The sequence below is a fragment of the Antechinus flavipes genome, chromosome 1 (assembly GCF_016432865.1).
Source record: "Antechinus flavipes isolate AdamAnt ecotype Samford, QLD, Australia chromosome 1, AdamAnt_v2, whole genome shotgun sequence".
Lineage (NCBI taxonomy): Eukaryota > Metazoa > Chordata > Mammalia > Dasyuromorphia > Dasyuridae > Antechinus > Antechinus flavipes.
The window spans coordinates 210,497,659-210,513,115 of record NC_067398.1 but is presented as its reverse complement, the minus strand read 5'-3'; the positions used below and the strand labels follow the sequence as shown (position 1 = coordinate 210,513,115).

General features: G+C 32.7%; 1 protein-coding gene across 1 annotated transcript in view; it reads right to left on the bottom strand.

The window, feature by feature from the left end:
* Positions 1 to 1,322: 1,322 nt before the first annotated feature.
* The window catches only part of EPB41L4B (erythrocyte membrane protein band 4.1 like 4B), a 259,404-nt gene continuing 245,269 nt past the window's right edge, over positions 1,323 to 15,457 (bottom strand). The window contains exons 25-26 of the mRNA XM_051995572.1: positions 13,991 to 14,133; positions 1,323 to 8,350 (exon numbers count right to left, since the gene is read on the bottom strand). Coding sequence (XP_051851532.1) covers positions 8,281 to 8,350; positions 13,991 to 14,133 — 213 coding nt within the window. The 3' untranslated portion in view covers positions 1,323 to 8,280. The remainder of the gene's footprint in view (positions 8,351 to 13,990; positions 14,134 to 15,457) is intronic.

The window sequence follows — 15,457 nt, the reverse complement described above, 5'->3', positions numbered from 1 at the left end:
TGGGGCTGAAAAGAAAGTCATAGCTCTAACAGGTTTGCAAGAGTTGATTGTTAAATTCTCCATGTGAGATTTAAATCCCCAAAATCAACAATGACTACAAATCAGGACTTGATTTATTGTTTTGCTAGTTATCTAGATTTAAGAAAGTGTTACTAATGTAGATTAAACTTAAAGTATGTGCCCACACCTTCTCCCCACCCTCTTTGAGAAGAATGTTGTTAAATATTTACCAGCATACCCCTATATTACTACTTTATAAACATTACTTATTTGTGGTATGCCTTGGAATATTGTTGTTCTATAAGAAACAATCAGCAGGATGCTTTCAGAAAGGCCTGGAGAGATTTACATGAACTGATGCTAAGTGAAGTGAGTAAAATCAAGAGAACATTGTAAACAGCAACAGCAAGATTATGATGATCAACTATGAGGGACGTGGCTCTTTTCAACAGTGAGATGATTCAGACTAGTTCCAATGCTCTTGTGATGGAGAGAGCCATCTCCACCCAGAGAGAGGATGGTGGGAACTGAGTGTGGATCACAACATAGTTTTTTTTTCCATCTTTTTTGTTGTTGTTTGCTTGCTTTTTTTTCTTATTTTTTCCCCCCATTTTGATCTGATTTTTCCTCAGCAGTATGTTAAAAGAGGAATTAGGTATAGAAGAATTGTACATGTTTAGCATATTGAATTACTTGCTGTCTAGAGAGGGAGAAAAATTTGGAACACAAAGCTTTGCAAGAGTGAATGTTGAAAATTATCTTTGCATATATTCTATTAAAAATAAACATTACTTAACCTTAGCAGTAATGTAGTAAGAGGAAGGTTCACCTTATCGCCATTTTTGTGGCGTGGGGACTGCAAGGTAATAATAATAACTGAGATTTTAAGGTCTGTAAAATGTATCTCAATTGAGTCTCACAATATCACCAAGCATTCCTCTGTGAAGGAAGGGAGACAGAGCTGTTGGGACCCTCAGAAAAGTTCCCTGAACATGCTCAGAAAACTCCTCGGCTCAAGGGCTAATAACTGACCAGTGCCACCATGTGGTTATATGAATAAATTATCTAGCATAACTTTATCAATTTTATTCCATCTCAGGTCACCTAGATATGATGAGTTTTCTGGCTCTTTTTGAGTACTCTCTAGTATTCCCATCTGAATTTACTGCCCCACTAAAACATTCAGAAATATTTATTTTCTCCATGTCTTCCTTATAACAATTAGCTCAGAAATGACAAGACACTTATTCTTTGAAGTGATTTACCCGAACACTGGCAGCACATTGGCTGAATGAAAGCAAGTTAACATTCAGAAGCATCAGTGTTAGTGACTCATATTTTTAATCTTCCAGTTTCTGAAAATACAGTTTCTTTTTTTCCTCTTCAAAGTGGGTTCTTTTTTTAATTAAAATTTTAATAACCATTAACAAAAACAAACAACCAAATAAACATACAAATAAGAAGCAAAACCTTACATAAAACCCTTAGGATTTTAACAACATAGTTACAAAGAGATCAACAAACAAGAAGCAAACAAAAATACTTGTGCTCTGTGTCCCTTTTCAAGTCTATCTAAAGACCATTACTATTCACTTTGTGATCTTTCTTTTTCATTAAGTTGTCCAGTGGGCCTATAGTTCTGGCTGTGATGAGCATCCCCCACTATTTGATATTTTCCCATATACTTAATATTCAGTTTTTAATGTCATCGTACTATTCCATTATTTCAATACTCCATAATAAATTCAGCCTTTTGCCAATTGCTATACTTATTTGTTTGTCATTACCAATAGGGCAATTAGAAAAAATAATTATATATATATATAAATACATGTAGGTCTTTTTTTCTCTTTTCTGATGTTTTTGGGATAAAATCCTAGAAACATAATAGTGAGGTTGAAAATACTTGTGACTCATTGCATATTTCCACATTGCAATTCCAAAATATGTATCGGCCTGCCCACAATGCCTTAAAACGTTCTAATGGGAGAAGCATTAAAAATTTCCCACCACTATTGATATATTTTATTCTTCTTGTAAGACTGTAAGTTTTTCCTTTACCAATTTACTGCATGTTGACTAGGTGCACATATATGCAAAATGTAAATACTCTCTTAAAAAAACCTAGGATTATTCAATATCCTTGTTTAACTTCTTTAATGCTTTCTGATTCAGATTCAACCCCATCTTCAGCTTTTCATGATCTTGTGGTAAATGGTAAATTTGGGATCATATTTTTCTTTCATTTATAATCATCTAAATATTTCTGGATTAAATGTGTTTCCATTTGGATTTTTAAAAAACTATTCAAGGACTTCTTTTCTTATTAAAGATTTTGTCCATTTAAATTAAATGTTATAATTGTCAGGTTTTCTTTTTTTCAGTAATTTCATTAGAAGAGAATATATACTTTCTTATTTATATTTTATCTATTACCTCAAAATTCAACAACTCTGCTTAGTAAGAAAGTTCTTGTCTTATCTTAATGGTATAGATTTCTTTAACTTGGACTTCCATTTTATCAGTGATTGCTTAGTTTAGGATTACCCTTTCTTCTTCCTTGTTCCCTCTCCAGATTAGACCTTTCATGACCCCTCTCCCCTTTTTCCTGAATTAGTCAGGATTCTTGCATTTGGTTAGCAACTAGTTGATCTTGATTTGAGAAGTATGACTTCTTTTAAATACTTATTGTTTCAATTTCTAGGGTTCTTTATTCTTTGAAGGACTTCCTTACTCTGTAAACTTTCAAAAGTGTCTTGTTTTTCCAGATATCTTTGAAAATTTTGCTCTGATTTTATCTTTTGGTGAGAGGATTGATTGTGCACTTTCTCTGTAAGTTTGGGATTCATTTTTCTCTCTTCCCTCCCCTATAATTGTATTGTTAGATTTTTAACTGTGATGTGTCTAGGTATATTAAATATTGAGTTCTTCCAAATTGGGGTTCTATGAATTCTTGCAATTTGTATCTACCCATTTGTTTGACAATTATATGAATTTTCTTTGATCAGGCAGTACAGAAAAGTTTTAAAATCAGTAAAGCAGATTTAAAACTTGCTCTGCTAATTATTAACCATCTGACCTTGGACAAACAACTTAGTTTCAAGCTTTGGGCCTCACCTCTCTTATTTATAAGCTGGGGAGGTTGAATTAGCATGAACTAGATAATATTTTAGGTCCAACCATTTAGACGGTAGTAGATGGAGGACCAAATCTGGAATCAGGAAGACTCTTCATGTGTTCAAATCCAGCCTCAGACACTTATTGTGTGACCCTAAGCAAATCATTTAACCCTGTTTGCTTCAATTTTCTCATCTGTCAAGTGAGCTAGAGGAGAAAATGATAACCCACTACAGGATCTTTGCCAAGAAAACGCCAAATGAGGACACAAATAGTTGGTCCATGCCAGCTATAAATCTATGGATTATATGATTTGCTAGAATATGGTATTCAAATTAAAAAAAAATTCTAGAATGTCACTGATCCCAAGATTGCCTTGTTATGATATATATCTTTCAGATCTATCATTTAGATTTTAATGTTATTTTTCTAAATAATTTGGATAGTTCAGTACTTTTTGAATCTGTGTTTCCAATTGCTCTTTACTCTAAAAATTTTATTTTTCATTGTCGTAAAGTTTTTTCTTGATTTTTTAAAATAAATTTCTTGAAATCATCTATTATATTCGGCACAATATCATCCTCAAATAGCAGCACTTAAATGATTTTTCCAACCATAGGAATCCCTTTTTCATTTAAACTATAGTCAGGATGTCCTCTATTATAATTGTGAACACCTTTAGTATCCTTCTTCCTGTTTTATGCCTCACTTATTAGCAAAAATATAGGGTAGAATTATCTTTGTGATTTCATCAATCTCAAGAACATTACAGTACCTTCTTGAATGAATCAACAATCACTTAAAATGAAGAAGCATAAAAATCCATAAAGACTAAGTAGATGAAAAATGACTAATGACATGCAGTTAGATGGCCAATCCATTGAACTAGTTAATTAGTACATATATACTATGTATATAGATATATGATATATATAGATATATGTACTATATTTGAAATAGGCACTATGGATAGATGATGAATTGAGCCTAGACAGTTGGAAGGAGAGAATGAGTTGGATTGAACTTGTGAAATTTTGCAATATTTTTCATGATTCCAAGCTGCTTCCAAACATAAAATTCCAGTTTTTTTTTTTTTAACACAAATGTTCCCCCCAAGAATGTTATGTTGTGTAGCTCTTGGAACACCACACCACAGCTTCCAAAGAATTGTACTTATATATGTAACCCAAACGACAACAGAGGGATGGCTGGATGGTGGGTACAAGTGGGTTGCATCATATTTCCACTGATGTAGCATAAGCATGTGGCAAGTGTCAGGGTTGCATAAATAGACTTTGCTGCCCTGATATCTATGAAATATAAGAAGTCCTATAGGTCTTTAGCATATTGGATGGATTCTCTGTGGAGGATTTATGTGAGAACATGGATCAGAACTGCCAAGAAAAAGAAGGCATGGCTTTCTTGGTTTCTGTGCCATTGGGAGCAAAATGATGAAATCATAAATCCCCATATTGGTCATTTTTTTCATTATTCCCTAATATTTTTTTTTAGCATGTTTTCATTCTAGTTTAAATTTTTGATTTGACTTTCTTTAATTCTTCTTTGATTTGGATTTGTGGTATTCTTACCAGTGCTAATTCTTTCCTAATTTCTTTGAATATATTTTTTCTCTATTTGAGACCTACCTCTCACTATTGTAAACTTTTAAAATTTGCATTATTTCTTCAGCAAATATAATTTTTATTATTTTGGTACTTTATTCATGTTTAAGTTTTGGTTGATTTTTTATTATTTTCTTATGTTATTTTAAAGTCATTTTAATTCTCTTTCAGATTTCTGTTTGATTTGGGGGGAGGGAGTGTAGGACATATGAAAAGTCTTTCATTTTATAATCTTGCCTGGAAATCTCAAATTAGTTCTTAAAAGCATCTTTATACCATAGACTCTTAGATACTTAGATCAATGTTGCCATTTTGATGATTGCTGTTTTCATCCAGTGTGGTCATACCTTGTTTGATAATATTGTTGAGAACCGTTTTCAACTGGCAGTGTTCATTTGTTTTGATTTCGTTAGAAAAAACATAATTTTTTAAAAAGTCTCAGCAATGAAGTAAGGAGGATACCAAAATGACATATAAGACATTCTATGTCATTATGGGAACAGGGAATGTGGAGTCTATCCTGATCAAGCAGTAGTGGTCATTGAATGTTTTAGAACAAGTTGACCGGAAAGCCAGGCAGGATTCTTTTGACATAGAGTTTATGTTGTGTAACTTTTTATTTAATAGAACAAGCATTTCTTCTTTGCAATGGTGCCTAGTTTCAGTTTGTTTGTTTTTCAGTGCTTTGTTTTCAATTATGTTGATGGTGAGTGGACTGGAAATCATGCTACATGAAAATCAGTTGAAGGATAATTAAGCTGGAGAAGAGAAGACTTGGGGGGGGGGAGGGCTCAGAATAGTTGTCATTAAAGTATTTGAAGAATCGACGTATCAGATGGAAGAAGGTTTGGTTCAGCTTGATATATAGAACAATTTCCTAACCAGAGTTGTCCAAAAGTGGAATGGGCTGATTTGTGAGAAGTGAATTACTCATTATTGGAATTCTTCAAGCAGAGTCTAGATGACCACTTGTCAATGAGGTTGTAGAGGAAATTCCTGTTCAGTTACAAGTTGGTACAAGATGATCTCTGAGTTCTCTTCCAACTCTGAGATCCTGTGATTCCATGAAATTAAGAAGTTACTAGATTAAACAATAACAACAACAAAAAATCCCCAACAATGTTCTGTCATTTAGTACTTGTTACTAAATACTGTAGTCACAAATAATCTTGTTTCTTCAATTGCAATGGGAAAAATACAAAAAAAAGTGCTAAAAATCTGTTATATTTACATAACCAGAGCTACCTCTGTGGCAGATGTAATTCCAATACTCTCGCTGTCTATTGACAATCTCCTAAACTGGTTAGATATACAGCAGCACCCCACTTATCTAATGGTCAGACTTCCAGCAAATACACTCTTCTGGAATAGCTTTTAACCCAGAAATAAGTGGGAAATATATGAAAAAGAGAAACATCAGAGTGCAATATTTTTAAAGCCCATGCACTTTGCTCCACTCATTTCCTTCTCAGGAACAGAGCATATTTGTCTGCAATTCTTGCAAATTTACATGCAGTAGTTGTTTATCTGTTTTTTTCTCTGGTAGACTTCATTTCTACCTAGAAGATTTTAATTACAGAGTCTGGTGGTGAGCAACAGAAACTCTGGACAGCTGATAAGTGGAAAAGGGTATAGAAGAAGCAGAACTATTAACAATTGAAATAATTGAAAATGGAGAACTGAGGCAGACACGAGGGAGAAGTTATACTTACAGCTAGTGCTCGACAAAGACACATCTCCCCACATTATAAAAGAGCACATTTTATATATCATATACTATATAGCACCTAGAGCTGTCTGGAGCAGCATAACATGGTATTCCTGTTCAGGTAAAGGCAAAACAACTCGCAACATCTCAACATTCCTTAATGACAGAAATGAGTCAAGAGACAGCCGAACAATTCATAAGAAAAGCATAGAAGTCTTTGGGAATTCAGGGAAAGGCAAAACTAAGCTTTGCACACATCAAAAAGTCCCTGAGGACATCACTGTAGTACATCACAGTACAATAACTGATGTTTTTAATGATGACTCGGAGTCATTAAGTCACTAAAAAAAAGATTAAATTATGCTCAGTTTTCTCTGTTTCCTAAGGCAGAGAAGGATTTAATAGACTTTAGAAAGAATTCCATAAAAAGTATTAAAATTTGAACATTTCCTCACTTAATGGGTTAAGCTTCATTTATCTGGAATAGTCACTAATGCACTATTGATTCATTTCCTATAGCTTCCTGATAAATGAGGTGTGACTGCATATGTTTCATTAGTATCAAATTGGCACCATTTAGCTTTAAGAATTGGAAAAAAGAGAGAGAGCATATTATATGTGACATAAACATACAGTACCTAAAATTAAGGGGCAGTGCAGCTTAGTGGAAAGATTTAGAGACACAGGACAGGAGTTCAGGTCCCAGCTCTGCTGGTTACTAGCTATGTGACCTTGCAGACTTAGCTTTTCCGGGTCTCAGTTACTTAGTCCAAAAAATAAGAGTAGGTAGACCAGATGATCTCTAAGTCCTGTAACAGTTCTTAAGAGAAAGTTGCATTGGTCCAAGATCCTGCCACAACACAGAGTTTTATAAATAATCTTCCTTTATAGAAAAATCCAAGCAGTCCTTTCTAATAATGCATTATCTTCAAATTATAGGGTCTTTTAATGGGACTCTACATTTGCGGGTGCAATGATTACATTTTTATCCATGCCAAACAATTTACTCTTTTCAGTTTATTTCCACCTAAGCTATGAGATAAATTGTTAAAATGAAGTGTTTTCAGGCATGCTGTGCACACACACCTTTTTATTTCATGGACGTGTTTCTAGATAATGATTGATGTGAAGAATTTTACAAGATCTATTTATTTTGTGTGTGCATAAATGAAAAATCAGGGCTAAAATGTTGGGATAATTTTTCTCTCTAAAATGATTTTTTTTTTTTGGTTTAAAAAAATTGTTTTGTAACCTCTTTCTTGTTTGGCCAAGAACTCTCCCTGGTCATAACTGTGAAAGATACCTCATCTGGATCTTACCTAAATTTTTTATAGTGCAACCTTTATTAATATTCAAGGTGCATATCCATAAAAATGATTCTTTAACAAACGGCAGTAGCTCTGGGCAAATTTTCAGTTATACAAAATCAGATTTTTCTCTGTCGATATCAAAGGATTCTGCACAACATTAATTTTGGCAGCTATTAACATATGTACAGAAGGATTTCTGAAAAGAAATCAGTATTTTTTCCCTGTTTTTCAATTTTCTTTCCCTAGACTTACCAAATCTAGTCTCAGCTGTATTTTGCAGTAGAAAATCCAAATTCTCAGAAGAAAAAAAAATGCAATATGTATTCCTCAGCAACACAAGAGTAAAGACTCTTTCAAAGTCAAGCCAAACCAAAGATTAATTTCAGCCAATGGTGGAGAATTCAGCAGAGTTCAATGTACAACACTGTCATGGGGTGTTATGCCGGATGCACACAAAAGCTGAAGAATGTAGATTGACAGAAGGCACCACTCCATTCTCCACTGGACAAAGGGTGAATCATTCTCATAGTTCAGTCATCAACAGTCTTTTCATCATTTTCTCTCTCTCTAGTTCCTGCCGTAGAGTCTCAGCACTGTGTAAGAGTGAATGATATGATTGATACTGAGAATTATAGCATTACAGAGACATAACAGCAATTTTTGCATTTAAGAACATAGGCTAATAAACACATGTAGGGCATAAATACCAAGAAAACAGCACATAGTATCACAAGATCTAAATCTAGAGATCATTTTTATCCAATTCCCTTGTTTTATGAATGAACAAATTAAGCAAGGCCCAGAGGGTAAAGTAAATTGTACAAGGTCACACAGTAAATGGTAAAGCTAGGATTGGAACTCCAAACCTCTTAAGTTCAAATTCAGGTGAATTTAGTATGTTCCTATTTGGAAAAGTAAGTGATAGTTCAAAAGAATCTTTCAAAAGTCTCAGAAACATCACAATGGAAGGAGTGCTGAATCTGAAAGCTGTACAGAGGATTTAAAGTCCTACTTTTTGTGAGACCTTGAACTAATCACTTTCCTGGGGCCTTAGTTTCCTTATATATAAGAGGTAGGGTCTGAGCTAAATCAAAGCTTTTTAAACTGTGGGTTGCACTCCCATATGGGATCATGGGGTCGTGAAAAATTTGACAACATCAAAAAGTATCAAGTATTCTGCCATGATTTAATTATTTATATGAAAATAAATAAGCATATCCATCTCATTAGTATGCCAAATTTGCTTCCATCTTTAATAAATAATAAAATTATATGTATACCAAATAATTGTTTTAAAATACATTTTTAATGATTTATTTTTAATAAATGTTTGACTTGAATACCTATTTTATATACCTCTATGCCCATATATAAGCTGCATAAAAATTTCTCTGGTGAAAAGGAGTCATGAGTAGAAAATATTTAAGAAGACTTGAGTTAAATGACTTCTTAGGTACTTTCTAATTCTAAGATCCTATGATCTATGAACAAACATAGAGTCAATAAATAATGAAATCAAATCAGTTATAAGCGAATATCATTCCAAACAGTACTCTCTATCATCGCATTCCCTTATCCTTGCTTTCTTGTTTTGTTTTGTTTTGTTTTCTTATTAAAGGGCTCTTCTTTTTTCTTTCCAAACTGAAGTATATCTGAAATATTCTTGCAAAAGCTTTAGGAACTCATCATAAATTGTCCCATTCGTCAAATCTATGGGGCAAGAAAACAAACAAGCAGCATCTTCCATTTACAGATTAAATTTCTGTTCTCCATGTCCTAATCATAGAAAGAAAATAGCCCAATGGTTGCCAGGATAGAATTTGTCTGCATTAACATTCCAGGTCAGAAGAATAGAAGAATAAGGTGGGCTTGTTGGTGAAGATGGGAAGGAGAGAAAAAAAAAGTTCAGTAATATCAGGGATTCCAAATGATGAAGGATCGCACTTAAATGTTTCTGGCACTTTGCAAGGCTATCACTCAATCCTGAGAATAATAAAATATTAGAATGTCAGCATGGTAAAGGATCTGAGGCATGATCTTGTTCAATTCCTTTATTTTATGAAGAACATTTTGTTGTGTACATTAAAGAAAAAACTAATTGAGCATATAAATATATAAACTTTAACAGTCATGTTTATAGGCTACATGCTTATAAAATCTTGATGACTGCTCTTTCTATACTCTTTCTTAACTTTTATATTTATAAATATATATAAATAGACACATATATTTATATATTCCTAGTTCTGCTTTCTTAACTTTCTATTGCTCCATATAAATCTTTCCAAATTTCTTTATATTCTTCATATTTATTTTTATGACATTATAACAGTCTATTACATTGATATATCTTAGTTTATATATTAACATAACATAGTTTTCACTTATTAATCAATTGTTAGACTACTTCTAGGTCTTTGTAATTGTAAATAATAGCTACCATATTTGGAGAACATTTCCAGGAATGGGATTGTTATATCAAAAAGTATGATTATTTTGGGGACTGTTATGTCTTACCAGTTTACTTTCCAATTTGGAATTCTAACAACATGTGAGTCAGTGTTGCTCTGCACCTCACTAAAATTGAGCTTTATTGCTTCAGAGTTTATAGGATCATATGGTCATAGATTTAGAGATAGAAAGTATTTTAGAGGTCATTGATTCCAATTCTTTCATTTTACACACTGAAGTCCAGAGATATTTAAATGTTAAACATTTCATAAGTGTTTGAGGTAGGACACATTAAGTTTTTTTATATTATTCATGAAGTAGAATAGTTTAAAAAGCTATTTCTAGTAATATGTATGCATTCTTTATACATTTTCTTTTCAGTCCCTCAATGAGTTATCTAATGGGAGTGGGATATAACATTTGAAAATTTGTTTCTAAAAATTTTCATATGCTAAATTTTTATCTTTTATATTTGCTGGAATATTTCCCCCACTTATTTTATTTTTAATGTTAATTATGTTGCTTAGTGTTGTGCAAGTCTTTAAAATTTTTTTTCATGTAACCAGATTTGGTTACCTTGTATTAATAGTATACTTTATTCATTTACTGCAATATTCCAGTGGTTCTCTGAGCTCATCAATGTAGTTATGCAGATTGCAGCCCATCCACACTTTTCTGTTTTGAACATTTCACATATGTCGTTCCATAAATCTACTATATGAATTTCGATTCAGTAGAATTAGATATTCCTGGTATCCTCTTCATATTATATGAATATGTAGCACATGAACTGTTAAATTGTTATCCAATTGTCTCTCTTGCTATGTGAATGGTCCACCTTTTTTCTGGTCATATATATCTTGGATATTATCATTTATAAAACATCTTTGCATAATTTCAATAGATTTCAGGCTTCTTGTGCCCATAATGAACCCCTCCATTGCCCTTTGAGTGATTCTCATCTTCAACTTTTTGGTGACTATGCGATTCTAAGACTCATCAAGGGAGTGAGGGAAGAAGAGAATACACATTTATTGAGCATCTACTATGTATCAGGCACTGTGCTAATTGTGCAAATATCATTTCATTTGAACCTCACAACAATATCCCTGGAATAATATTGATATTAAAAAGATAAATTTTTGTTTCAGGGAACCTGAGCAAAATCTCCCAAAGACAATCCATTCAACACTCTAGGCCCAGTTCATTGTCCATTTGTCATTTCTGTACAAGACACATATACTCAGAAGATTCACATTCAAATGTTTAGAATAGTCTAGATTTTATCCCCTTGTTTTTTTTCTGTGTAGATAATTAGGCCAAATTCTTTTGGATGACTCTGAATTTCATTTAAGAGATCCTTCTGCTGTTCTTAATAATCTACCATCATTCTAAGTAATATTTTACAAGCAAGTTTATATGTAATACTGGTTTTTCTTCTTGGTAAGGAGATCACATATATACTGCTTGAGATGATTTCTAGGCTTTTGGTTCCCTCTTTATGGCAATTAACATATACTTTTTTAATACTTTTTTTTTTAATACACATGCTTTATTATTATAGAAATAATTCAGTTCTTACATTGTACTACATATGGGAAAACAATGCCAAGTTTAGCAAACCAATAGCCAAGTTAATGTCTATGAAAATTGATCATGGCAGTTCTTTATTCCCTTTTCTAATCTCTCTGCAGAAACAGGAAGAAGATGGGCTAGAAGGCCAGTTTGTCTTTGGTTCTTTGTGCTGAGGGTTGCTATGACTAAAGAATGCATCTCTAAGTGGCCTGGCTACCAGAGATGATCCTTTCCTGCACTCAGCTAAGCTGATCCTCAGAAAGCAGACACAGCTGGAACTATACTCTAACTCTTTCTGGAAGTTTAGAACCTGTCAGAGTTTGCCTTCCACTGACCTAGCCTTTGAGAACCTGGCATCCCTTCCATACTATGATGATGAGACATTGATTTATTTAAAATTTGAAAGTTTTCTTGCTCTCCACAGCTCAGAAAAAGATATTATCTTTCTTTAATATAATTTTTTATAATAATGTGTTTTCTTATTTTTAATCTGTTGATCCAGCTGCAATTTAATTGATTTTGTGGAAAGAGAATCTAAATTTATTTTTATTTGTAACTACTTAATACCTAATCCCGGTTGTTATTGTCTATTGGTTTACCAAACACCAATATTTAGTATGCATTTGTTTTAATTTGGAGATTTTTATTGTGTTCCACAAGCAGGGCAATATGAGGGCAAGGTAGAGAATTAAAGCTGGAGACAGGAAGACACAAGTTCAAATCTTACCACTCTCATAATAACAATGACTACCATTTATATAGTACTTGAAGATTCACAGACACTTAACATTTGTTATTTCATTTGATCCTGACAAACTCTGTGCAGTAGATGCTATTATGGTGTCCATTTAAAAAGTTGAAGTCCAGAGAGGCTAAGTAACTGTCTAGGATCACCTCACTAGTAAATGTCTAAAGGAGGATTTGAATTCAGGTTTTCATGACCCCCAAGTCCATCATTGTATCCAGTATACAGCCTAACTGGCTAAGCTATGTGACCCAGAGTAAATAAGTTAACTTCTCTGCATTGTTTTTTTCTCATCTGAAACATTACCTCTAAGATCACTTGCAGCCCTATGGTCTATTTAAATATCTTTTTTTGTTATTGTTTTTGTCAAGTACTAGATATTTTTATCAAAATTACTATAATATATTTTAAAGTCTAGAAGAGGAAACCCACCTTTATTCACTTCTCCCCTTCTAACTTTTGATATGCTTTTCTATTTATCTATAAAAATTTCATTATTATAGTTCTATAAAGAAACCCACTGATATATTTGTTGGTATTGTATTAAAATATTCTTATTATATTGATCTAACCAAGCCATGAATAGTAAATTTCCTTCCAGTTATTTACATCATTATTTCTTTCAGCATGGTTTTATATCCAAGTTGGGTCTTTTGTTTATTTGTTATACTGTTGCAAATATAATGAAGCAAAAATTCTACTATAGTACTCACTGTGGTATGTGATGGAGGTGATCTAAAAATCTTAAAGGTTATGTCAATGGAACAAAAGCTGTGATATGATCTTCCAAAGCTTTAAGGAAGGTCCCTGGGGACCTTTTTCCAAGTCTATTTTCCAAGGAACAGGTTAGCTAAATATAGAGTGGCTCATCACTAGCCTAGTGAGGAGTTCCAGAGTTACATGGACCTTGGGCAATTTGACAATTGAAAAAATATAAAACAAAACAAAGAAGCCTTAGTTTAGGCCTGGGAATCATAGTTCCCTAATTGTTGTTTTATTTATTATGTTTTTTTTTTCCATTTTTAAAAATAGAGCCTAGTTCAACTTTCATACTGTTACTTTTAAATTTATATGTCTGTGTTTACACACACACACACACACACACACACACACACACACACACACGATTTTGTTTTTTAAAAGCCAAATTGGCTACACTGAGCCATCTTCTCTGGTTTCTCAGCTAAAACAGAAGGGAGAAAAAGCTTGAGATTTCTAATAGCAGTAAATACAATGGCATGTACAGCCCTCAAGGAATAATCCAAAGGCAGAAGATTGAAACAATTCAACTCGATTTCAGTAAATCAAATTTTAGAAATCTGTTTTTAAAAAAATACAAATATCTGTCAACTCCAGTATTGTAAAAGTGTTATATTTTACATAACCATAAGCATCTAGCACTTAATATAGTCCCTGGCACATAGCAAGTGTTTAATAAATGTTTATTGATTGATTGAAATACCTGTCTGGCAGAGAAATAGGCTTTCGGGCAAATATCGTTTGCACTGTTGAGACTGTGTCTGTCAAAGGCCTCATAGTGGCTTTTGGAGTCAATGGAGATGATTTTCCAGCATTACACTGTAATTTGCTTTCTCCAAAGTCTGCCTAAGAATAAAAGAGAAAAGAGGAAATTTATCTTTTGTCTACCATTTTTACCTTGTGAGCTTTTTCATAAAACTTCGAATAAAATATCTTTTGACCATTTGTCTATTGGAAAACCTTGTTTTTATAAACTTTGAGCAAATTTGACTTTTTCTGAGAAAGTAAAAATGGATTCATGATTTAAACATAAAGGGTAATACTCTAAGCAAACTAGGAGAGCAAGAGATAATTTATTTGTCAGCTCTTTGGAGAAGGGAGGAATTTATGACAAAAGAAGAACTAGAGAACACTATGAAATACAAAATGGATCATTTTGGTTACATTAAATAAAAAATCTTTGCACAAACAAAACCAATGCAATCAAGATTAGAAGTGAAGCAGAAATCTGGGAAACAATTTTTACAGCCAGTATTTCTAATAAAGGCCTCATTTCTAAATTATATAGAGAAGAGAATCAAATTTATAAGAATACAATCATTTCCCAATTGACAGTTAAAGGATATGAACAATTTTCAGATAAAGAAATTAAAGTCATTTATAATCATTTAAAAATGTTCAAAATCGCTATTAATTAGAAAAATGCAAATTAAAACAACTCTGAGGTACCATATCACATTTATCAGACTGGTTAAGATGACAGAAAAAGATAATGATAAATATTGAAAGGAATGTGGGAAAACTGGGGTATTAATGTATTGTTGGTAAAGTTATAAACTGATCTAGTGATTCTGGAGAGCAATTTGGAACTATACCCAAAGAAATCTACAGAAGCATAAAAACTATAAAACATATCTTTTGAGTCAGCAGTGTTACTTCTGACTATATCCCAAAGAGATAATAAAAGCAGGAAAAAGATTCCGTATTGAAAAATATTTATAGCACTTCCTTGGTGGCAAGGAATTAGAAATTGAGTGGATGTTCATCAATTAGGGAATGATGAATATGTTATGGTACATGAAGGTATTGAAATACTATTATTTTATAAGAAATTATGAGTAGACTGATTTCAGAAAAGTCTGGAATGACTTACATGAACTGATGCTAAGTGAAGTGAGCAGAAAGAGGAGAACATTGTACACAGTAACAGCAAGATTATGTAATGATCAACTATGATAGACTTAGCTCTTTTCAGTAATGCAGTGATCCAAGACAATTCCAATAGACTTGGGATAGAAAAATGCTATCTACAGAAAAATATCCAGAAAAATAACTATGGAGACTGAATGTGGATCAGAGTTTGGACAATTTCACTTTTTGGTGGGTTTGTTTGATTTTTCTTTCTTGTATTTTCTCCCCTTTTGTTTTGGTTTTTCTTTCATAACGTAAC